This window comes from Aythya marila (assembly GCF_965140915.1).
Source record: "Aythya marila genome assembly, contig: HAP1_HAP1_SCAFFOLD_490, whole genome shotgun sequence".
In the NCBI taxonomy this organism is placed as follows: domain Eukaryota; kingdom Metazoa; phylum Chordata; class Aves; order Anseriformes; family Anatidae; genus Aythya; species Aythya marila.
In genome coordinates this window covers 9346-33416 of record NW_028136833.1, presented here as the reverse complement: position 1 = coordinate 33416, position 24071 = coordinate 9346, and the positions used below count along the sequence as shown (strand labels likewise).

At 63.0% G+C, this 24071-nt stretch overlaps 1 protein-coding gene across 4 annotated transcripts; it reads right to left on the bottom strand.

The window, feature by feature from the left end:
- Nucleotides 1-704: 704 nt before the first annotated feature.
- On the bottom strand, nucleotides 705-23916 carry GPT (glutamic--pyruvic transaminase). 4 transcript variants are annotated; one of them, XM_082785803.1, is made up of 12 exons: nucleotides 23849-23916; nucleotides 20002-20188; nucleotides 17471-17560; nucleotides 15406-15514; nucleotides 14424-14554; nucleotides 11608-11851; nucleotides 7183-7262; nucleotides 6816-6952; nucleotides 5632-5806; nucleotides 4537-4692; nucleotides 4328-4440; nucleotides 705-932 (listed from the first exon to the last, which is right to left on the bottom strand). In XM_082785803.1, the coding sequence occupies exons 2-12, from the start codon at nucleotides 20176-20178 to the stop codon at nucleotides 842-844; spliced, it is 1503 nt and encodes a 500-aa protein (XP_082641929.1). In that variant the 5' UTR covers nucleotides 20179-20188; nucleotides 23849-23916; the 3' UTR covers nucleotides 705-841. The 4 variants fall into 4 exon arrangements, with proteins under 4 accessions (XP_082641929.1, XP_082641928.1, XP_082641930.1 ...); XM_082785802.1 differs by lacking the exon at nucleotides 23849-23916 and adding an exon at nucleotides 23655-23683; XM_082785804.1 differs by lacking the exon at nucleotides 23849-23916 and having other exon boundaries at nucleotides 4328-4402; nucleotides 20002-20280.
- Between the last annotated feature and the right edge of the window lie 155 nt (nucleotides 23917-24071).

The window sequence follows — 24071 nt, the reverse complement described above, 5'->3', positions numbered from 1 at the left end:
GATATGGGGCACCCCATAGAAAAGGGACACAATGGGGACATGGGGCACCCCATGAGGATGTGGGACACCATGGGGACATGGGGCACCGTATGGATATGGGGCGCCCCATAGAAAAGGGACACAACAGGGATGATGGAACACCACGAGGACATGGGGCGCCCCATAGACAAGGGACATAACGGGGACATGGGGCATCATGGGGACATGGGGCACCATATGGATATGGGGTGCCCCATAGAAAAGGGACACCATGGGGACAATGGGACACCATGAGGACATGGGGCACCCCATGAGGATGTGGGACACCGTGGGGACATGGGGCACCGTATGGATATGGGGCGCCCCATAGAAAAGGGACACCATGGGGACAATGGGACACCATGGGGACATGGGGCACCCCATAGAAAAGGGACACCATGGGGACAATGGGACCCCATGGGGACATGGGGCACCCCATGGGGCACCCCATAGACGTGAACCCCATGGGGACATGGGGCACCGTATGGATATGGGGCGCCCCATAGCCAAGGAACACAACGGGAACGGTGGAACACCACGGGGACACGGGGCACCCCATGGACACGGGACCCCATAGACACCCCGTGGACACCCCATAGGCACCCCATGGACCTGGGACCCCCCCCACCCGCCAGGAGGGGCCACCCATGGGTGCCCCCCACGCCCGCGGACGCGCCGGCTGCCGCTGATGCTTTATTAGGGGATATCCAACACCCGCCCCCCGACCCCCCTAAACCGAGCCCGGGAGCGCCCGCGCAGGGCCCCGCAGGGGGTTGGACGGGATTATTTTTTTTGGGATTAGGGGGGATTTGGGGGGGGCTCGTTAGGAGAATTCCTTAACGAACTTGGTGTAGAAGGCGCTGAGCTTCTGCAGCAGGACCTGCAGCTTGTCGGCGGGGGGCAGGATGGTCATCCTGGGGGGGGGGGACACACAATGGGATTAGGGACCCCCCCACGGTGTGCCCCCCGCCCTATTAGGAGGATTCCCGTAGTCCCCAGGTGGTTTGGGGGATTTTTTTTTTAACGGGGGGGCTCCGGAAACGTTGTGGGATCGTGGGGGGGTGGGGGTGGGGTCCTGGGGAGGGTGGGGGGTCCTGGAGGGGGGGGATGGACCTAATCCCATCCCTAATCCCATCCCAATCCCATCCCCAATTCCCATCCCATCCCATCCCATCCCTGGCCCCATTCACAGCCCTAATCCCATCCCCACACACCCATGACCCCATTCCATACCAGCCCAATCCCGGTCCACATCCCATCCCCAATCCCACCCCTAATCCCATCCCATCCCCAATTCCCATCCCAATCCCATCCCATCCCATCCCCGGCCCCATTCATGTCCCTAACCCCATCCCCACCCCTGACCCCGTTCCAAATCACCCCAGTCCCCATCCCATCCCATCCCCATCCCATCCCCAATCCCACCCCTAATCCTATCCTATCCCCATCCCATCCCCAATCCCACCCCTAATCCCATCTCATCCCATCCCATTGTGCCCATCCCCATCCCATTCCAATCCCAATCCCCAATTCCCATCCCTAATCCCATCCCATACCCAATTCCCATCCCCATCCCATCCCACCCCATCCCTATCCCCATCCCTAATCCCATCCCATCCCATTGTGCCCATCCCCATCCCATTCCAATCCCAATCCCCAATCCCATCCCTAATCCCATCCCCATCCCAATCCCATCCCTAATCCCATCCCCATCCCATTCCCATCCCATCCCCGCCCCCATCCATGTCCCTAACCCCATCCCCACCCCTGACCCCATTCCAAACCACCCCAATCCCAATTCCCATCCCTAATCCCATCCCCATCCCTAATCCCATCCCATATCCCCATCCCATCCCATCCCTGGCCCCATTCACAGCCCTAACCCCATCCCCACACACCCATGACCCCATACCATACCAGCCCAATCCTGGTCCCCATCCCATCCCCAATCCCACCCCTAATCCTATCCCAATCCCATCCCCATCCCCATCCCCGGCCCCATTCATGTCCCTAACCCCATCCCCACCCCTGACCCCATTCCAAATCACCCCAGTCCCCATCCCAATCCCATCCCATCCCTAATCCCATCCCATCTCCATCCCTAATCCCATCCCATCCCATTGTGCCCATCCCCATCCCATTCCAATCCCAATCCCCATCCCATCCCCACCCCATCCCTATCCCCATCCCTAATCCCATCCCATCCCAATGTGCCCATCCCCAATCCCACCCCTAATCCCACCCCTAATCCCATCCCAACCAAACCCCGCCCCCATTCACATCCCTAACCCCATCCCCACCCCACACCCCATTCCAAACCACCCCAATCCCCATCCCCATCCCATCCCTAATCCCATCCCACCCCCATCCCATCCCATCCCCATTCCATCCCTATCCCCATCCCTAATCCCATCCCATCCCACTGTGCCCATCCCATCCCAATCCCCATCCCATCCCCAATCCCACCCCTAATCCCATCCCATCCCCATTCCATCCCTATCCCCATCCCGAATCCCATCCCCATCCCATCCCAATCCCCAATCCCACCCCTAACCCCACCCCATCCCATTATACCCATCCCCAATCCCACCCCTAATCCCACCCCTAATCCCATCCCAACCCATCCCTGCCCCCATTCACGTCCCTAACCCCATCCCCACCCCACACCCCATTCCAAACCACCCCAATCCCCATCCCCACCCCTAACCCCACCCCATCCCATTATACCCATCCCCAACCCCACCCCTAATCCCACCCCTAATCCCATCCCAATCCTCATCCCTAATCCCATCCCATTGTGCCCATCCCCACCCCTAATCCCATCCCAATCCCACCCCTAACCCCACCCCATCCCATTATACCCACCCCTAATCCCACCCCTAATCCCATCCCAATCCCCATCCCCACCCCTAATCCCACCCCATCCCAATGTGGCCATCCTCATTCCATCCCCATCCCCACCCCTAACCCCACCCCATCCCATTGTACCCATCCCCAACCCCACCCCTAATCCCATCCCATCCCCATCCCTAATCCCATCCCATTCCATTATACCCATCCCCAACCCCACCCCTAATCCCACCCCTAATCCCATCCCATTGTGCCCATCCCCACCCCTAATCCCATCCCAATCCCCAATCCCACCCCTAACCCCACCCCATCCCATTATACCCACCCCTAATCCCACCCCTAATCCCACCCCTAATCCCATCCCAATCCCCATCCCCACCCCTAATCCCACCCCATCCCATTGTACCCATCCCCAATCCCACCCCTAATAATCCCAATCCCATCCCAATCCCACCCCATCCCAATGTGGCCATCCTCATTCCATCCCCATCCCCGCCCCTAACCCCACCCCATCCCATTATACCCACCCCCAACCCCACCCCTAATCCCACCCCTAATCCCATCCCAATCCCCATCCCTAATCCCATCCCATTGTGCCCATCCCCACCCCTAATCCCATCCCAATCCCCATCCCCACGCCTAACCCCACCCCATCCCATTGTACCCATCCCCAACCCCACCCCTAATCCCATCCCTAATCCCATCCCATCCCATTGTGCCCATCCCCATCCCATCCCCAATCCCACCCCTAATCCCATCCCAATCCCCATCCCCACCCCTAACCCCACCCCATCCCATTATACCCACCCCTAATCCCAATCATCCCCAACCCCACCCCTAATCCCTCCCCTAATCCCACCCCTAATCCCAATCCCACCCCTAATCCCACCCCATCCCAATGTGGCCATCCTCATTCCATCCCCATCCCCACCCCTAACCCTACCCCATCCCATTATACCCACACCTAATCCCACCCCTAATCCCACCCCTAATCCCAATCCCACCCCTAATCCCACCCCATCCCAATGTGGCCATCCTCATTCCATCCCCATCCCCACCCCTAACCCTACCCCATCCCATTATACCCACCCCTAATCCCACCCCTAATCCCACCCTAATCCCCATCCCCACCCCTAATCCCACCCCATCCCAATGTGGCCATCCTCATTCCATCCCCATCCCCACCCCTAACCCCACCCCATCCCATTATACCCACCCCTAATCCCACCCCCAACCCCACCCCTAATCCCACCCCTAATCCCAATCCCATCCCCAGCCCCATTCATGTCCCTAACTCCATCCCCACCCCTGACCCCATTCCAAACCACCCCAATCCCCATCCCAATCCTATCCCATCCCTAATCCCATCCCATCTCCATCCCTTATCCCATCCCAATCCCCATCCCCACCCCTAATCCCACCCCTAATCCCACCCCTAATCCCAATCCCACCCCCTTACCTGAAGTGGAAGGTGCCCTCCTTCTGCCCGAACCCGGAGCCGGGCACCACGCAGATCCCGGTCTCCTCCAGCAGCCTCATGCAGAAGAACATATCGGGGGCCTGACCCTGCGCCTAGGGGGGGACCGACCCCGACCTCTTGGGTCACCCCGACCTTTGGGTGACCCCACGCACCTTAGGGTGACCCCTAGGCCCCAAGGGGGGGGTTACCTGGGCCGCTTGTAGGGCGCGGGGCGGCAGCTCGATGCGGGGGAAGGCGTACATGGCGCCCTGCACCGGGTTGCAGCGGATGCCGGGCGTGCGGTTGAAAATCTCCTGGGTCAGCTTCGCCTTCTGGGCCAGCGCGCTCAGCACGGCCCGCTTCTCCTGGGGGGGGGGGAATATGGGGAAGAATGGGGGAAATGGGGGAAATGGGGGCGTGGCAGGGTTGAGCTCGCACTATGTGTCCCTATATCTCACCCTATGTAATCGATCCCTGCCCCGTGTGCTCCGTTCCCATCTCACGTGCTCCGTTCCCATCCCATCTCCCCATCCCATCCCCATCCCATATCCCCATCCCATTCCCATTCCCCATCCCATTCCCCATCCCATCCTATCCCAATCCCAATCCCCATCCCATCCCAATCCCATTCCCAATCCAGATCCCAATCCCAATCCCATCCCATATCCCCATCCCATTCCCCATCCCATCCTATCCCAATCCCCATCCCATCTCATTCCCAATCCAGATCCCAATCCCAATCCCATCCCATATCCCCATTCCCAATCCCAATCCACACCCCGTCCCCATCCCATCCCCATCACAATCCCACCCCCATCCCATATCCCCATCCCCAGTCCCCATCCCATCCCCAATCCCGTCCCAATCCAATCCCAATCCCATCCCTTCCCAATCCCATTCCCAATCCCATCCCCATCCTGTCCCATTCCCATCCTATCCCATCCCAATCCCAATCCCATCCTCATCCCAATTCCATCCCATCCCTATTCCAACCCATCCCCATCCCATTCCATCCCCATCCCAATCCCAATCCAAATCCAAATCCCATCCCCAATCCCATCCCAATCCCAATCAAAATCCCATCCCCATCCCAATCTCAATCCCAATCCCATTCCCAATCCTATCCTAATCCCAATCCAAATCAAAATCCCATCCCCAATCCCAATCCCCATCCCATCCGATCCCATCCCACCCCAATCCCATCCCTTCCCCATCCCAATCCAAATCAAAATCCCATCCCAATCCCAATCCCATCCCCATCCCATCCCCACCCAATCCCAATCCCCATCCCATCCCGCACCCACCGCCATGAATCCCTCGTAGGAGGGCTCCCCGGGCTGGGGGGGGTTGACGACGGCGTCCAGTATGATCTGCCCGGCCACGGGGGGGCAGAGCCGCACCGACACCAGTTTGGCCAGTTGCTGCTGCACCTCGGGGTCCATGTTCACCACCTCCACGTACCCGCCCCGGAACCCGCACCTGCACCGTAGGACCCATAGGGCCGCCGTGACCCTATATCCCACCCCATGGACCACCGCATCCCCACCCCACCCCATAGTACCCATAGGGCCACAACATCCCTATTCCCACCCCATGGACCACTGCGTCCCCATCCCCACCCCATAGAACCCATAGGGCCACCACATCCCCATTCCCACCCCATAGCACCCATAGGGCCGCCCTGTCCCTATATCCCACCCCATGGACCACCGCATCCCCACCCCGACCCTTAGGGACCACGGGGCCAGCACATTCCCATCGCCACCCCATAGGATCCATGGGGCCACGGTGTCCCTATTCCCACCCTGTGATCCAACACATCCCAATCCCCACCCCATAGGATCCATAGGGCCACGGTGTCCCTATTCTCACCCCATGATCCAGAACATCCCCACCCCACTCCATAGGGTCCATGGGGCCACCACATCTTCATCCCCACCCCATAGTCTCCATAGGGTCACAGTGTCCCTATTCCCACCCCATGGTCCTCCACATCCCCACCCAACCCCATAGCACCCATAGGGCCACCACATCCCCATCCCCACCCCACAGCACCCATAGGGCCGTGGTGTCCCTATTCCTACCCCATGACCCAGAACATCCCTACCCCACCCCATAGCACCCATGGGGCCACCACATCCCCACCCCACAGCACCCATAGGGCCACAACGTCCCTATTCCCACCCCATGCTCCACCACATCCCCACCCCACAGCACCCATGGGGCCGTGGTGTCCCTATTCCCACCCCATGGACCACCACATCCCCTCCCAACCCCATAGCACCCATGGGTCCACCACCTCCCCACCCAACCCCACATCACCCACGGGCCCACCCCCTCCCCACCCCACCCCACCCCACAACCCCCACAGAACCACAACATCCCCATCCCCACCCCATACTCCCCCACCTCACCCCCGTAGACTCCCCGGCGCCCCCTAAACCCCAGCACCCATGGGTGCCCCCCACCCGGTCCCGGCGCCACGCACTCGCCGGCGAAGCCCTTGGAGATGGAGTGGAAGGAGGCGAGCTCCACGGTGTCGGCGTAGGGCGGCCCCAATTGGGCCAAAACCTTCTTGAAGGAGTGGAAGGCCGCGCCCTCGGCGTAGACGTTGTCTTGGTAGACCTGAGGTGCGAGCGGCGCGTCGACGCGGGTTTTGGGTTTTTTTTGGGTTTTTTGGGGTTTTTTGGGTTTTTTTGTTTTTTTTTTTTTTGTTTTTTGGGGGTTTTTTTGTTTTTTTGGGGTTTTTTTGGGTTTTTTTGGGTTTTTTTTGGTTTTTTGTTTTTTTTTGGGGGGTTTTGGGGTTTTGGGGTCGGGGGACACGCGGTTATAGGGTCGGGGTCGCCGTCACTCACCTCGTCGGCCAAAAGGAAGAGGCGCTCCTCGTAGGCGAATTTGATGACGGCCTCGATGTCCTCGCGGCTCTGCACCTGCCCTAAGGGGGGCGCGGGGTGGGGGGTGGGCGCCGGTGAGGTGGGGGGTACTGGGACTGGTAGGGTGCTGGGGGGACTGGTGCTAGAAGGGCACTGGGGTCCCAGTAAGGCATTTGGGTCTCAGGACCAGTAGGGCACTGGGGTGCCCGGTGCTGGTAGGGTGTTGGGAAGCCCAGTCCCAGTAGGGCACTGGGGGCCCAGTCCCAGTAGGGTGTTGGGGTCCCAGTAAGGCATTTGGGTCCCATTACCAGTAGGGCACTGGGGGCCCAGTCCCAGTAGGGTGTTGAGGAGCCCAGTCCCAGTAGGATATTGGAGTCCCAGGACCAGTAGGGCACTGGGGGCCGGGTGTTGGGGTCCCAGTAAGGCATTTGGGTCCCAGGACCAGTAGGGTACTGGAGGCCCAGTCCCAGTAGGGTGTTGGGGAGCCCAGTACTGGTAGGGTGTTGGGGTCCCATTACCAGTAGGGTATTGGGGTCCCCATCCCAACAGAGTATTGGGGTCCCAGCCCTCGTACCGATAGGGCAGGGCAGTCCCAGCCCCAGTAGGGTATTGGGGGCCCAGCCCCGGTACCAGAAGGACACTGGGGCTCCCAGTTCAGCCCCAGGCTCCCAGTATGACCCCAGGTCTCCCAGTATGACCCCAGGACACCCAGTATGACCCTGGTACCCCCACCCCACACAGTGCCCACGGTGTCCATGGTGCCCATGGCGTCACCATACTGGTAGGGTTGCTCCCAGTCCAACCCCGGTACCCCCAGTATGACCCCAGTGCCCCCAGTATGACCCCAGCACTCCCAATCTGACCCCAGTGCCCCCAGTACAACCCCAGGACCCCCACTACCACCCCAGTAACCCCACCCCACGCAGTGCCCGCAGTGCCCACGGTAGAGCCATACCAGTAGGGTTGCTCCCAGTATGACTCCAGTGCCCCCACTATGACCCCAGGTCTCCCAGTATGACCCCAGGTCTCCCAATATGACCTCAGGGCCCCCAGTACTACCCCAGTACCCCCACCCCACGCAGTGCCCATGGCAGCGCCATACCGGTGGGGTTGCTCCCAGTCCAACCCCAGTGCCCCCAGTCCAACCCTATTGTCCCCAGTATGACCCCAGTCCAATCCCAGCACTCCCAATCTGACCCCAGGTCTTCCAATCCAACCCCAGGACCCCCAGTCTGACCCCAGGACCCCCAGTCCAACCCCAGAACCCCCAGTCCCACCCCGCCACCCCCACCCCACCCAGTACCCTTGGCGGTGGCAGTGGCACCGTACCGGTGGGGTTGCCCCCAGTCCAACCCCAATGCCCTCAGTATGACCCCAGTGTCCCCAGTATGATCCCAGTGCCCCCAGTCCAATCCCAGCACTCCCAATCTGACCCCAGGACCCCCAGTATGACCCCAGGACCCCCAATACCACCCCAGTAGCCCCACCCCACGCAGTGCCCACAGTGCCCACGGTAGCGCCATACTGGTAGGGTTGCTCCCAGTCCAACTCCATTGTCCCCAGTATGACCCCAGTGCCCCCAGTCCAATCCCAGTGCCCCCAATATGACTCCAGTGCCCCCAGTACAACCCCAGAACCCCCAGTCCCACCCCGCCACCCTCCACCCCACCCAGTACCCTTGGCGGTGGCAGTGGCACTGTACCGGTGGGATTGCTCCCAGTCCAACCCAGTGCCCCCAGTATGACCCCAGGTCTCCCACTATGACCCCAGGACCCCCAGTACAATCCCAGCTCTCCCAATATGACCTCAGGGCCCCCAGTACCAACCCAGTACCCCCACCCCACACAGTACCCTTGTCGGTGCCGCCGTACCGGTGGGGTTACTCCCAGTATGACCCCGGTGCCCCCAATATGACCCCAGGTCTCCCAATCTGACCCCAGGACCCCCAGTCCAACCCCAGAACCCCCAGTCCCACCCCACTACCCCCACCCCACCCAGTACCCTTGTCGGCGGCGGTGGCACCGTACCGGTGGGGTTGCTCCCAGTCCAACCCCAATGCCCCCAGTATGACCCCAGTGCCCCCAGTCCAATCCCAGTGCCCCCAATATGACTCCAGTGCCCCCAGTATGACTCCAGGCCTCCCAGTATGACCCAAGGTCTCCCAGTATGACCCTGGTACCCCCACCCCACGCAGTGCCCATGGTGCCCATGGCGGCGCCATACCGGTAGGGTTCCTCCCAGTCCAACCCCAATGCCCTCAATATGACCCCAGTGCCCCCACTATGACCCCAGTGCCCCCAGTATGACCCCAGCACTCCCAATCCAACCCCAGGTCTCCCAATCTGACCCCAGAACCCCCAGTATGACCCCACCACCCCCCACCCCACCCAGTACCCTTGGCGGTGGCAGTGGCACCGTACCGGTGGGGTTGCCCCCAGTCCAACCCCAATGCCCTCAGTATGACCCCAGTGTCCCCAGTATGATCCCAGTGCCCCCAGTCCAATCCCAGCACTCCCAATCTGACCCCAGGACCCCCAGTATGACCCCAGGACCCCCAATACCACCCCAGTACCCCCACCCCACACAGTGCCCGCAGTGCCCATGGCGGCGCCGTACCGGTAGGGTTGCTCCCAGTCCAACCCCATTGTCCCCAGTCCAACCCTATTGTCCCCAGTATGACCCCAGTCCAATCCCAGCACTCCCAATCTGACCCCAGGTCTCCCAATCCAACCCCAGGACCCCCAATCTGACCCCAGGACCCCCAGTCCAACCCCAGAACCCCCAGTCCCACCCCGCCACCCCCACCCCACCCAGTACCCTTGGCGGTGGCAGTGGCACCGTACCGGTGGGGTTGCCCCCAGTCCAACCCCAATGCCCTCAGTATGACCCCTGTGTCCCCAGTATGACCCCAGCACTCCCAATCCAACCCCAGGTCTCCCAGTCTGACCCCAGAACCCCCAGAATGACCCCACCACCCTCCACCCCACCCAGTACCCTTGTCGGCGGCGATGCCGCCGTACCAGTGGGGTTGCTCCCAGTCCAACCCCAGTGCTCCCAGTATGACCCTAGGACCCCCAGTATGACCCCAGCACTCCCAATCTGACCCCAGGTCTCCCAATATGACCTCAGGGCCCCAAGTACGACCCCAATACCCCCACCCCACGCAGTGCCCACAGTACCCATGGCTGCGCCATACCGGTGGGGTTGCTCCCAGTCCAACCCCATTGTCCCCAGTCCAACCCTGTTGTCCCCAGTATGACCCCAGTGCCCCCAGTATGACCCCAGGTCTCCCACTATGACCCCAGGACCCCCAGTACAACCCCAGGACCCCCAATCTGACCCCAGAACCCCCACTACCACCCCCGTACCCCCACCCCACGCAGTACCCATGGCGGCACCATACTGGTAGGGTTGCTCCCAGTCCAACCCCAGTGCCCCCACTATGACCCCAGGCCTCCCAGTATGACCCAAGGTCTCCCAGTACGACCCCAGCTCTCCCAATATGACCTCAGGGCCCCCAGTACCAACCCAGTACCCCCACCCCATGCAGTACCCATGGCGGCACCATACCAGTAGGGTTGCTCCCAGTATGACCCCGGTGCCCCCAGTATGACCCCAGGCCTCCCAGTACCAACCCCAGTACCCCCACTATGACCCCAGTGTCCCCAGTATGACCCCAGCACTCCCAACCTGACCCCAGGACCCCCACTATGACCCCAGAACCCCCAGTATGACCCCACCACCCCCCACCCCACCCAGTACCCTTGTCGGCGGCAATGCCGCCGTACCAGTGGGGTTGCTCCCAGTCCAACCCAGTGCCCCCAGTATGACCCCAGTGCCCCTGGTATGACCCCAGCACTCCCAATCTGACCCCAGGTCTCCCAATATGACCTCAGGGCCCGCAGTACAACCCCAGTACCCCCACCCCACGCAGTACCCATGGCGGCACCATACCAGTAGGGTTGCTCCCAGTCCAACCCCATTGTCCCCAGTCCAACCCTATTGTCCCCAGTATGACCCCAGCACTTCCAATCTGACCCCAAGGCTCCCAGTATGACCCCAGCACTCCCAATCCAACCCCAGGTCTCCCAATCTGACCCCAGGACCCCTACTATGACCCCACCACCCTCCACCCCACCCAGTACCCTTGTCGGCGGCGGTGCTGCCGTACCAGTGGGGTTGCTCCCAGTCCAACCCCATTGTCCCCAGTATGACCCCAGTGTCCCCAGTATGACCCCAGCACTCCCAATCCAACCCCAGGTCTCCCAATATGACCTCAGGACCCCCAGTATGACCCCAGGACCCCCAGTCCAACCCCAGTACCCCCAGTATGACCCCAGGTCTCCCAATCTAACCCCATTACCCCCAGTATGACCCCACCCAGTCCCCTTAGCGGTGCCGCCGTACCGGTGGGGTTTCCGGGGTTGATGACGCAGAGGGCTCGGGGTTGGCAGCGCCGCCTCCCTTCTCCCAGCACCCGGCGCAGTTCGGCGACGTCCAGGGCCCAGGCGCGCTCCTCGGCCAGCAGGTAGCCCAGCTGCACCGCGCCCAGCTCCGCCAGCGCCGCCGAGTACAGCGGGTACTGCGGCACCGGCACCAGCACCCCGCAGCGCCCCGAGCCCTCGCCGCACACCAGGAGCTTCAGGATGCTCTGGGGGGGGGGGTAAAGGGGTGTATGGGGTGTGTGGGGGGTGTGGGGTGGGGATATGGGGGTATGGGGGTATGGGGTTGGGGTATGGGGATATGGGGTTGGGATATGGGGATATGGGGGTATGGGGATATGGGGGTATGGGGATATGGGGTTGGGATATGGGGTTGGGGGTATGGGGATATGGGGATATGGGGATATGGGGGTATGGGGGTATGGGGTTGGGATATGGGGGTATGGGGGTATGGGGTTGGGATATGGGGATATGGGGTTGGGATATGGGGATATGGGGTTGGGATATGGGGATATGGGGTTGGGATATGGGGTTATGGGGATATGGGGTTGGGGATATGGGGTTGGGATATGGGGTTGGGGGTATGGGGATATGGGGATATGGGGATATGGGGGTATGGGGGTATGGGGTTGGGATATGGGGGTATGGGGGTATGGGGTTGGGATATGGGGATATGGGGTTGGGATATGGGGATATGGGGTTGGGATATGGGGATATGGGGTTGGGATATGGGGATATGGGGGTATGGGGTTGGGATATGGGGATATGGGGTTGGGATATGGGGATATGGGGGTATGGGGTTGGGATATGGGGATATGGGGGTATGGGGATATGGGGTTGGGATATGGGGATATGGGGGTATGGGGATATGGGGTTGGGATATGGGGTTATGGGGGTATGGGGTTGGGATATGGGGTTATGGGGGTATGGGGTTGGGGATATGGGGTTGGGGTATGGGGATATGGGGGTATGGGGTTGGGATATGGGGATATGGGGTTGGGGAGATGTGGGGTTGGGGTGACATGGGGACATAGTGATATGGGACAGAGTGATACGGGGATATGGGGACATGGGGACATGGGGACATGGGGATATGGGGAGAGGGTGGCATGGGGATATGGGGTTGGGGTGATATGGGGACATGGGGATATGGGGTTGGGGTGATGTAGGGTTGGGGTGGGATGGGGACATGGGGACATGGGGACATGGGGACATGGGGATATGGGGGTATGGGGATGGGGATATGGGGTTATGGGGGTATGGGGATATGGGGATATGGGGTTGGGGTGATATGGGGACATGGTGATATGGGACAGGGGGATATGGGGATATGGGGATGGGGTGATGTAGGGTTGGGGTGGCACAGGGAGGGGATGGCATGGGGACATGGGGTCATGGGGACATGGGGATATGGGGTTGGGGTGGCACGGCAATGGGGTGGCACAGGGATGGGGTGATGTTGGGTTGGGGTGGGATGGGGAGGGGGTGGCATGGGGACAGGGTGATATGGGGACATGGGGACATGGGGAGGGGGTGACATGGGGAGGGGGACAGAAAGGGGACAGGGACAGTGAGGGGACAGCAAGGGGACGGGGACAGGAAGGGGATGGGGGTGACAAGGGGACGGGGACAGCGTGGGGACGGGGACATTATGGGGCCAGGGACGTTGTGGGGACAAGGACATTGAGAGGACATTATGGGGACATTTAGGGGACTTTATGGGGTCACTTAGGGGACTTTATGGGGACATTTAGGGGACATTATGGGGACATTTTGGGGACAATATGGGGACATTTAGGGGACTTTATGGGGTCATTTAGGGAACTTTATGGGGTCATTTAGGGGCCTTTATGGGGACATTTAGGGGACTTTATGGGGACATTTAGGGGACATTATGGGGACATTTTGGGGACATTATGGGGACATTTTGGGGCCTTTATGGGGTCATTTAGGGGACTTTATGGGGACATTACGGTGACAGCGTGGGAACAAGGACATTTGTAGGGCCGGGACGCCGCGGGGACACCGTGTCCGTGCCAGCGGGCGCCATGGGGACACCGGAGCCAAGTGTGTGTCCCCCCCCCCCTCCCCCCTAAATGTCCCCTCCCCTATAGGGGACGGTGCCAGGGGTGGCACAAAGGGACCTTTGTGGCCGTGCCACCGCCGGGCGTGGGAACGGGGACGGGGACACGGGGATGGGACAGGGACACCGGGACGGGGTTGGGGACACCGGGATGGGGTTGGGGACACTGGGACTGGGATGGGGACACCAGGATGGGGTTGGGGACACTGGGACTGGGACACCGGGACTGGGATGGGGACACTGGGACTGGAATGGGGACACTGGAATTGGGATGGGGACACTGGGATGGGGCTGGGGACACCGGGACTGGGTTGGGGACACTGGGACTGAGTTGGGGACACTGGGGCTGGGATGGGGACACTGGGGCTGGGATGGGGACACTGGGATGGGGACACCGGGATGGGGTTGGGGACACCGGGATGGGGACACTGGGACGGGGTTGGGGACACTGGAACTGGGATGGGGACACCGGGACTGCGTTGGGGACACCGGGACTGGGACACCGGGACTGGGTTGGGGACACTGGGATGGGATGGGGACACTGGGATGGGGACACTGGGATGGGGACACCGGGACTGGGCTGGGGACATCGGGATGGGGACACCGGGATGGGGTTGGAGACACCGGGACTGGGTTGGGGACACCGGGATGGGGACATGGGGACATGGGGACACGGGGACAGGGGTTCGGGTCCCCACCACGATGGCGTCGCTGGCGCCGGTGGCCAGGAAGATGTTTTGGGGACAGGCGGGGACCCCGTCGCGGCGCTCCAGGAACTGCGCCACGTCCTGCCGGATGGCCTCGATGCCCGGGCTGGCGCTGTAGGCACCTGGGGGGGGACCCCAATGTCCCCAAATTGTCCCCAAATTGTCCCCGAGGTGTCCCCAAGGTCCCCACTGTCCCCATCTTACCCATTGTCCCCATTGTCCCCCCCGTCCCCATTGTCACCACCGTCCCCATTGCCCCCATCATCCCCCATCATCCCCATGGTTCCCCCTGTCCCCATTGTCCCCAAATCCCACTGTCCCTGCTGTCCCCATCTTACCCATTGTCCCCATGGTCCCCATTGTCCCTATGGTCCCCATTGCCCCCACCACCCCCATTGTCCCCATTGTCCCCAAATCCCCATATCCCCACTGTCCCCATTGTTCCCAATGTCCCCATCATCCCCATGGTCCCCATTATCCCCATTGTCCCCCCAACCCCATTGTCCCCATGGTCCCCATTGTCCCCAAATCCCCCTGTCCCCACTGTCCCCATTATCCCCATTGCCCCCACCACCCCCATTGACCCCATTGTCCCCCCCGTTGACCCCATTGTCCCCATTGACCCCATCATCCCCATTGACCCCATTGACCCCATTGACCCCATTGACCCCATTGACCCCATTGTCCCCACTGTCCCCATTGTCCCCATTGCCCCCACCACCCCCATTGTCCCCATTGCCCCCATTGCCCCCACTGTCCCCATTATCCCCATTATTCCCATTGACCCCATCATCCCCATTGTCCCCATTGTCCCCATTGACCCCATTGCCCCCACTGTCCCCATTGACCCCATTATCCCCATTATCCCCATTGACCCCATCATCCCCATTGACCCCATTATCCCCATTGACCCCATTGACCCCATTGACCCCATAGCCCCCCCTGTCCCCGATGTCCCCTTGCTGTCCCCCACCGGCGCTGTGCCCGCCGCACGCTGCCAGCAGTCTCCGTGCCCTGGCCTTGGCGTCCTCGGGGAAGGCGGCCTCCTGCAGCAGCTCCGGGAACACGCACAGCGCCGCCACCTGGGGAACTGGGCGTACTGGGGGCACTGGGGGATACTGGGAGACACTGGGGGGACTGGGAGACACTGCTGGGGGCACTGGGGGCACTACTGGGGGGACTGGGGGGCACTGGGGGCACTGGGGGGCACTACTGGGGGCACTGGGGGGACTGGGGGGCACTGGGAGACACTACTGGGGGTACTGGGGGCACTACTGGGGGCACTGGGGGGCACTGGGGGGCACTGGGAGACACTACTGGGGGCACTGGGGGCACTACTGGGGGGACTGGGGGCACTGGGAGACACTACTGGGGGTACTAGGGGCACTGGGGGGACTGGGGGACGCTACTGGGAGACACTGGGAGACATTACTGGGCGTACTGGGGGCACTGGGGGCACTACTGGGGGCACTGGGAGACACTGCTGGGGGTACTGGGGGGCACTGGGGGTACTGGGGGATGCTGGGGGCACTGGGGGCACTACTGGGGGCACTGGGGGACACTACTGGGGGTACTGGGGGGCACTGGGGGGTACTGGGGGGCACTGGGGGGTACTGGGAGACACTGGGGGATACTGGGGGACACTACTGGGAGACACTGGGGGGACTGGGGGCACTACTGGGGGGACTGGGAGACACTACTGGGAGACACTGGGAGACACGGGATACTGGGGACACTGGGAGACACTACTGGGGGCACTGGGGGGCACTGGGGGGTACTGGGGGCACTGGGAGACACTACTGGGAGACACTGGGAGACACGGGATACTGGGGACACTGGGGATACTGGGCATACTGGGGGAACTGGGGGGACTACTGGGGGGTACTGGGGGGACTGGGGGATGCTGGGAGACACTGCTGGGAGACACTGGGGGTACTGGGGGCACTGGGGGACACTACTGGGAGACACTGGGCGTACTGGGGGATACTGGGGGGACTGGGGGGACTGGGGGCACTGGGGGACACTACTGGGAGACACTGGGGGACACTACTGGGGGTACTGGGGGGCACTACTGGGGGCACTGGGAGACACTGGGAGACACTGCTGGGAGATACTGGGGTATGCTGGGGGATACCGGGGGATACTGGGAGACACTACTGGGAGACACTGGGGGAACTGGGGGATACTGGGGGTACTGGGGGATACTGGGGGGCACTACTGGGAGACACTGGGGGATGCTGGGAGATACTGGGAGACACCACTGGGAGACACCAGGGACACTGGGGGTACTGGGAGACACTACTGGGAGACACTGGGGGTACTGGGAGATACTGGGGGATACTGGGAGACACTACTGGGAGACACTGGGGGCACTGGGGATACTGGGAGACACTACTGGGAGACACTGGGGGCACTGGAGGGACTGGGGGAACTGGGGGCACTGGGGGAACTGGGAAACACTGGGAGACACTACTGGGAGACACTGGGGGTACTGGGGGCACGGGGGGTACTGGGGGATACTGGGAGAAACTACTGGGAGACACTGGGGTACTGGGGGATACTGGGAGACACTGGGGGATGCTGGGAGATACTGGGGGATATTGGGGAGCACTACTGGGAGACACTGGGGGCACTGGGGGCACTGGGAGATACTGGGAGACGCTGGGGGATGCTGGGAGACACTGGGAATACTGGGGATGCTGGGAGATGCTGGGGGACACTGGGGGATGCTGGGGATACTGGGAGACACTGGGAGAGGCTGGGGGACACTACTGGGAGACACTGGGGGTACTGGGGGATACTGGGGGATACTAGGGACACTGGGGGATGCTAGGGGATACTGGGGATACTGGGGATACTGGGAGACACGGGGAGACACTGGGGGATGCTGGGGGATGCTGGTGGGCACTGGGAGATGCTGAGGGATACTGGGGATACTGGGGGATACTGGGGGTACTGGGGGACACTGGGGGATACTGGGGGATACTGGGGACACTGGGGGATACTGGGGGACACTGGGGGATACTGGGGCCCCGTACCTGGCGCAGGAAGGTGATTGGTTTCTGCCCCATGGCGTGGGCGTCGCCGATGTTGGCCTTGATCACCTCCGTGAAGGGTTTGGGGACACCCTGCGGGGTCAGGGGTCACGGGGGCAGGGGTCAGGGGGTCATGGGGTCAAGGGTCATGGGGTTAAGGGGTTAAGGGGTCAGGGGTGGGGGTACAGGGGGTGGGAGGGCATGGGGTGAGGGGTATGGGGGTGTTATGGGGACGTTATGGGGATACTGGGAGAACTGGGAGAACTGGGGATATGGGGACATTATGGGGACATTATGGGGATACTAGGATAACTGGGATAACTGGGGATATGGGGACATTATGGGGACATTATGGGGACAGGGGGATACTGGGATATTGGGGATATGGGGACATTATGGGATTATGGGGACATTATGGGGTTATGGGGACATGGGGATACTGGGATAACTGGGGACGTGGGGACATTATGGGGACATTATGGGGATATGGGGATACTGGGATAACTGGGGACATAGGGATATGGGGACAGGGGGATATGGGGACATTATGGGGACATTATGGGGATACTGGGATAACTGGGATAACTGGGGACATTATGGGGATATGGGGTATGGGGACATTATGGGAACATTATGGGGATACTGGGATAACTGGGGTCATGGGGACATTATGGGGACATTATAGGGATATGGGGATACTGGGATAACTGGGGACATGGGGACATTGGGACATGGGGACATGGGGACGTTATGGGGACATTATGGGGACAATATGGGGATATGGGGATACTGGGGATACTGGGATAACTGGGAACAGGTGGATATGGGGACATTATGGGGACATTGTGGGGACGTTAAGGGGATATGGGGATACTGGGATAACTGGGATAACTGGGATAACTGGGGACAGGTGGATATGGGGACATTACGGGGACATTATGGGGACATGGGGACACGGGGACAGGGTGACACGGGCATACTGGGGTACCCGGTGACACCGGGCTAACTGGGGCCACCGGGGCCAGGCGGTAACGGGGTCACCGGGGCCGTCCCCACCCCCACCCCCCCCCCGGGTTTGGACTTTGGCCCCGGGCGGACTCTGCCCACGGGGGGGGAGGGGACACGGGGGGGACACGGGGGGGACACGGGGGGGGTCCCGGGGACACGGGGGGGGTAAAGGACACGGGGACCCCCCCCGGGATGTGACAGGAGGGGACAAAAGGGGACAATTATGGGGTTGGGGGGGGCACTGGGAGGCACTGGGAGGTACTGGGAGGCACTGGGAGGTACTGGGAGGTACTGGGAGGTACTGGGAGGTACTGGGAAAGTGCCCAGCTGGGGACATGGGGGGGGTGGGGGGGTGACAAGGGACAGGGGGGGATATGGGGGAGGGGGGGGGGTCCTAAATCTGTGGGTTTGGGGGGGGGAAATTGGGGGGGGGGGGGGGTTGGGGGGTCCCAGGTTTGGGGGTTTGGGGTCAGTGGGGGGGGGGGTGCCAGGGTTTGGGGGGGGTCTTGGGGTTTATGGGGGGGGTCCCCAGTTTGGGGGACCCCATAAATATGGGGGGGGGGTTGGGTGGAACAGGTCCCGGCCATTGGGGGGGCGCTGGGGGTCTTTTGGGGTCTATAGGATGGGCTGGAGACCCCAAACTGGGGGTCCCAATGGTTATAGGGTCCCCGGTGCTGGGGGTCCCAGTTTGGGGAGGGGGTCCCAGATTTGAGGAAGGGGCGTCCCCAAGATTTCAGGGTTTGGGTTTTAGGGTCGGGGGGTCTATGGGGTCCTGGGCATGGGCTGGAGACCCCAAATTGGTTATAGGGTCCCCGGTGCCGGGGGTCCCGGATTTGGAGAGGGGGTCCCGGATTTGGGGAGGGGGGTCCCGGATTTGAGGAGGGGGCGTCCCCAAGATTTCAGGGTTTGGGTTTTGGGGTCGGGGGTCCTGGGCATGGGCTGGAGACCCCAAACTGGGAGTCCCAATGGCTATAGGGTCCCTGGTGCTGGGGGTCCCGGTTTGGGGAGGGGGTCCCAGATTTGAGGAAGGGGCGTCCCCAAGGTTTCAGGGTTTGGGTTTTAGGGTTGGGGGGTCTTTGGGGTCCTGGACATGGGCTGGAGACCCTAAATTGGTTATAGGGTCCCCGGTGCTGGGGGTCCCAGTTTGGGGAGGGGGTCCCGGATTTGGGGTAGGGGGCGTCCCCAAGGTTTCAGGGTTTGGGTTTTGGGGTCGGGGGTCCTGGGCATGGGCTGGAGACCCCAAACTGGGAGTCCCCATGTCTGTAGGGTCCCCGGTGCTGGGGGTCCCGGTTTGGGGAGGGGGTCCCAGATTTGAGGAAGGGGCATCCCCAAGGTTTTGGGGTTTGGGTCTTGGGGGTCTGGGGGTCTATGGGGTCCTGAGCATGGGCTGGAGACCCCAAATTGGTTATAGGGTCCCCGGTGCCAGGGGTCCCGGTTTGGGGAGGGGGTCCCGGATTTGGGGAGGGGGCGTCCCCAAGGTTTCGGGGTTGGGGTTTTAGGGTCGGGGGTGTGGGGTTATCCCATACCTGGCGCAGCTCCTGCTCCAGCTGTAGGGCGCGGGTGACAATGGGGCCGCGCACGGCGTACTCCACGCGCCGCACGGCCGGGTTCATGGTGGCACCGCTCAGCACCGGGGGCCGGGGACCCCCCGACCCCAAGACCCCCGACCCCGACCCCAAAGACGTCGCCGCCGCCGCCGCCATGGCCGGGAGCCTGTGGGGTCGCCGAGCTCTCAGGGCCCGCATTTGGGGCCGGGGATATGGGGTTGGGAAGTTGGCACCAGGACAGGAGGGCGAAGGCGGCACCGCCCCGGGGGCAGAGACGGGGCCACGGGGCGGGACGGGGGGTGTGGGGTGGGTGGGGGGGGGGTGTGGGGCACGGGGGGTGGGTATGGGGTGCGGGGTGTCGGGGGGTATGGGGTGAGGGGTATGGGGTGGGATATGGGGCGTGGGGTGTGGGTATGGGGTGTGGGGTATGGGGCATGGGGTGGGGGTGTGGGGTGGGATATGGGGCATGGGACGTGGGTATGGGGTATGGGGCATGGGGTAAGGGGTATGGGTTGGGAATAGGGCATGGGGTGTGGGTATGGGGTATGGGGTAAGGGGTATAAGAAGGTGGTGGGGCACAGGGTGTGGGGTGGGGGTGTGGGGCACAGGGTGTGGGTATGGGGTATGGGGTGTTGGGGGGCATGGGGTAAGGGGTATGGGTTGGGATATGGGGCACGGGACGTGGGGCAAGGGGCATGGGGTGTCGGGTATGGGATATGGGGCACAGGAGGTGGGTACGGGGTATGGGGCAAGGGGCATGGGGCACGGGACGGGGGGCATGGGGTAAGGGGCACAGGGCACGAGGTGGGTGTGGGGCAGGGGACGTGGGTACAGGGCATGGGGCAAGGGGCATGGGGCACGGGACGGCAGTGGGGCACGGGGCGGGGGATGTGGGGCACAGGATATAGGGCACGGGGTGCGGGATATGGGGCACGGGGCACAAGATAGGATACGGGACACGGGGTGTGGGGCGCAAGGTGTGGGGCACAGGGACGTGGGGCGTGGGGCTCAGGGTGTGGGGCGCGAGGTGTGGGGCACGGGGCTATGGGGCTGTGGGGCTGTGGGGCTGTGGGGACGGAGGCAGGCAGGGACCCAAGGTTATGGGGACGTGGGCACGGGGCCACCGGGACGCGGGGACGGGGCCAGGAGCCGCCGGTGGCACCCGGCACCGCCAGGACCCACGGCACAGCCGGGGGGGGGGGGGGGGGGGCAGGGGGGAGATGTGGGGCAGGCCCCATAGCAGGCCCCACAGCTCCCCATAGCGCTGCCCCACTGCTGCGCCCCCCAACCCGTTGCCCCCACGTCCCCCTGTACCCCCTCCTGCCCCATAGATCCCAGCTGCCCCATAGCCACCCCCACTGCCCCACAGCCCCCCGCCCCATAGATCCCCCTCCCAGCCACTCTGCCCCATAGCTCTCCTGCCCCATAGCCCCCCCTCCTGCCCCATAGCCTCCCAGTTGCCCCATAGCCCCAATTGCCCTATACCACCCGCCCTACAGCCACCCTGCCCCATAGCTCTCCTGCCCCATAGCGCCCCCCACCGCCCCATAGCCACCTGCCCCATAGCCCCCCCAACTGCCCCATAGCCCTCCCAATTGCCCCACACCCCCCCGCCCCATAGTCCCCCCAACTGCCCCATAGAGCCTCTGCCCCATAGCCCCCTGCCCCATAGCTCTCCTGCCCCATAGCCCCCCCTAATTGCCCCATACTCCCCCTATTTGCCCCCCACCCCCCCAATTGCCCCATAGCCCCCCCAAACTGCCCCACACCCCCCCAACTGCCCCATAGCCCCCTGCCCCATAGCTCTCCTGCCCCACATCCCCCCCTAATTGCCCCATACCCCCCTAATTGCCCCCCACCCCCCCCAACTGCCCCCCACACCCCCCCAACTGCCCCACACCCCCGCCCCATACCCCCCCCAACTGCCCCATAGCCCCCTGCCCCACAGCCCCCCTGCCCCATATCCCCCCCCAATTGCCCCACACCCCCCCTATTTGCCCCCCACCCCCCCCAACTGCCCCCCGCACCCCCCCAATTGCCCCCCCCCGACTGACCCGCGCTGCTTCATGGCCCCTCTGCCCCACAGCGCCCCCTGCTGCCCCAAACGGCCACCGGCCTTAGCCCCGCCCCAACGCGCCCCCGCAGCCAATCAGCGCCAGGCCCCTTTATCCTTGGCCCCGCCCCCCCGCCGCCCATTGGCTGCAGCCGCGTCCCCCAGAGGGGTAGGGCTGGCCCCCCCCTCCCCCCTCCGTGGGGCGCCCCCTAACTGCCAGTGGGGGGGGGTGGGGGGTGCCCCATAGCGCCCCATAGCCCCCCATAGAGCCCCACAGTGCCCCACAGTGTGCCCCATAGCGCCTGTGCTGTGCCCCATAGTGCCCCATAGCGCCCCATAGCGCCCCATAGTGCCCCATAGCACCTATATTGTGCCCCATAGCGCCCCATAGCACTCCACAGTGTGCCCCATAGCGTCCCATATTGTGCCCCGTAGCGCCCAGTGTGCCCCATAGCACCCCATAGTGCCCCATAGCGCCCCATAGTGCCCGTTGTGTGCCCCATAGCGTCTGTGCTGTGCCTCATAGTGCCCATATTGTGCCCCAGTGCCCCATAGTGTGCCCCATAGCACCCATATTGTGCCCCATAGTGCCCCATATTGTGCCCCACAGCACCCACAGTGTGCCCCATAGTGCCCCATAGCACCCATATTGTGCCCCATAGCGCCCCATAGTGCCCATATTGTGCCCCACAGTGCCCTAGTGTGCCCCATAGCACCCACTGTGTGCCCCATAGTGCCCCTTCTGTGCCCCATAGTGCCCATATTGTGCCCCATAGCGTCTATATTGTGCCCCACAGCGCCCATATTGTGCTCCATAGCAGCCTGCTGTGCTGCCCCATAGCGCCCCATAGCGCCCAGTGTGCCCCTTAGTGGCCCATAGTGGCCATATTGTGCCCCATAGCGCCCATATTGTGCCCCATAGTGCCCGTAGTGTGCCCCATAGCGCCTGTGCTGTTCACCATAGTGCCCCATAGTGTGCCCCATAGTGGCTATTGTGTGCCCCATAGCGCCCATATTGTGCCCCATAGTGCCCGTGCTGTGCCCCATAGCGCCCAGTGTGCCCCATAGCGCCTAGATTGTGCCCCATACTGCCCATCATGTGCCCCATAGCGCCCATATCCTGCCCCATAGCGCCCATTGTGTGCCCCACAGCAGCCCACCGTGCCGTGCCCCATAGCGACCCACTGCTGTGCCCTATAGCACCTGCACTGCATCCCACAGTGACCCACCGCCCTGCCCCATAGCGAGGCGTGCTGTGCCCCATAGGAACCCCCATGCTGTGCCCCATAGCACCCCCGCTTTGCCCCATAGCCTCACACCCAGTCCCCAAATCAACCCACCCGCCCCACAGCCCCCACTGCGCCGTGCCCCATAGCTCCCCCCCCCGCTTGCTGTGCCCCATAGCCGCCCCACAACCCCCTCCCCAAACGTTCCCAGTCCCCAAACCACGGGTGCCCACACCCAACCCTCGCGTGTGGGGCACCCCATAACCGCCCCCCCCCTTCCCTATGGGGCGCCCCACACCACCCCACACCCCCTCCCTCCCGGCCAGCCGTGGGTCCCAGCCCCACATACTCACTCCTGGGCTCCCATGGGTCCCAGCCCCACGTGCTCCCCCGGGGAGGGGGGGGGGGGGGGCCCCCTGGGTGTGGGCCCCTTATCAGCCCCACACGCTATGGGGCGGCGCTGCCTATGGGGCCGCCCCACATCTCCCTGCCCCCCACCCACCCACCCACCCCTGGGTCCTTTTCCCTTGCACCCGGCCGGGCTCACCCCACGTCCACGCGCTGTGGGGCAGCCGTGGGGCAGCCGTGGGGCAGGGAGGCGGCCGCCTTGTCCCCGTGGCCGTCGCCGCCACCCTGACCTTTGCGGGGCCCTAAATATAACCCGGCAGCTGCCGGGGGGCCGCGACCCCCACCCGCTGTGGGGCAGGGACACTTGTGGGGTGCCAGGACCCCATAGCAGGGGGGGCAACCCCGCTGCGTGTCCCCCCCTA

Coding starts and splice junctions, on each gene's coding strand:
- GPT (XM_082785801.1), bottom strand. CDS start 20,220: ATGCGGGCCCTGAGAGCTCGGCGACCCCACAGGCTCCCGGCCATGGCG. Junction 6,953..7,182: donor TCTTCCTTTTGGCCGACGAG/GTGAGTGACGGC, acceptor CTCGCACCTCAG/GTCTACCAAGACAACGTCTA. Junction 5,807..6,815: donor TCCAAGGGCTTCGCCGGCGA/GTGCGTGGCGCC, acceptor CCTACGGTGCAG/GTGCGGGTTCCGGGGCGGGT.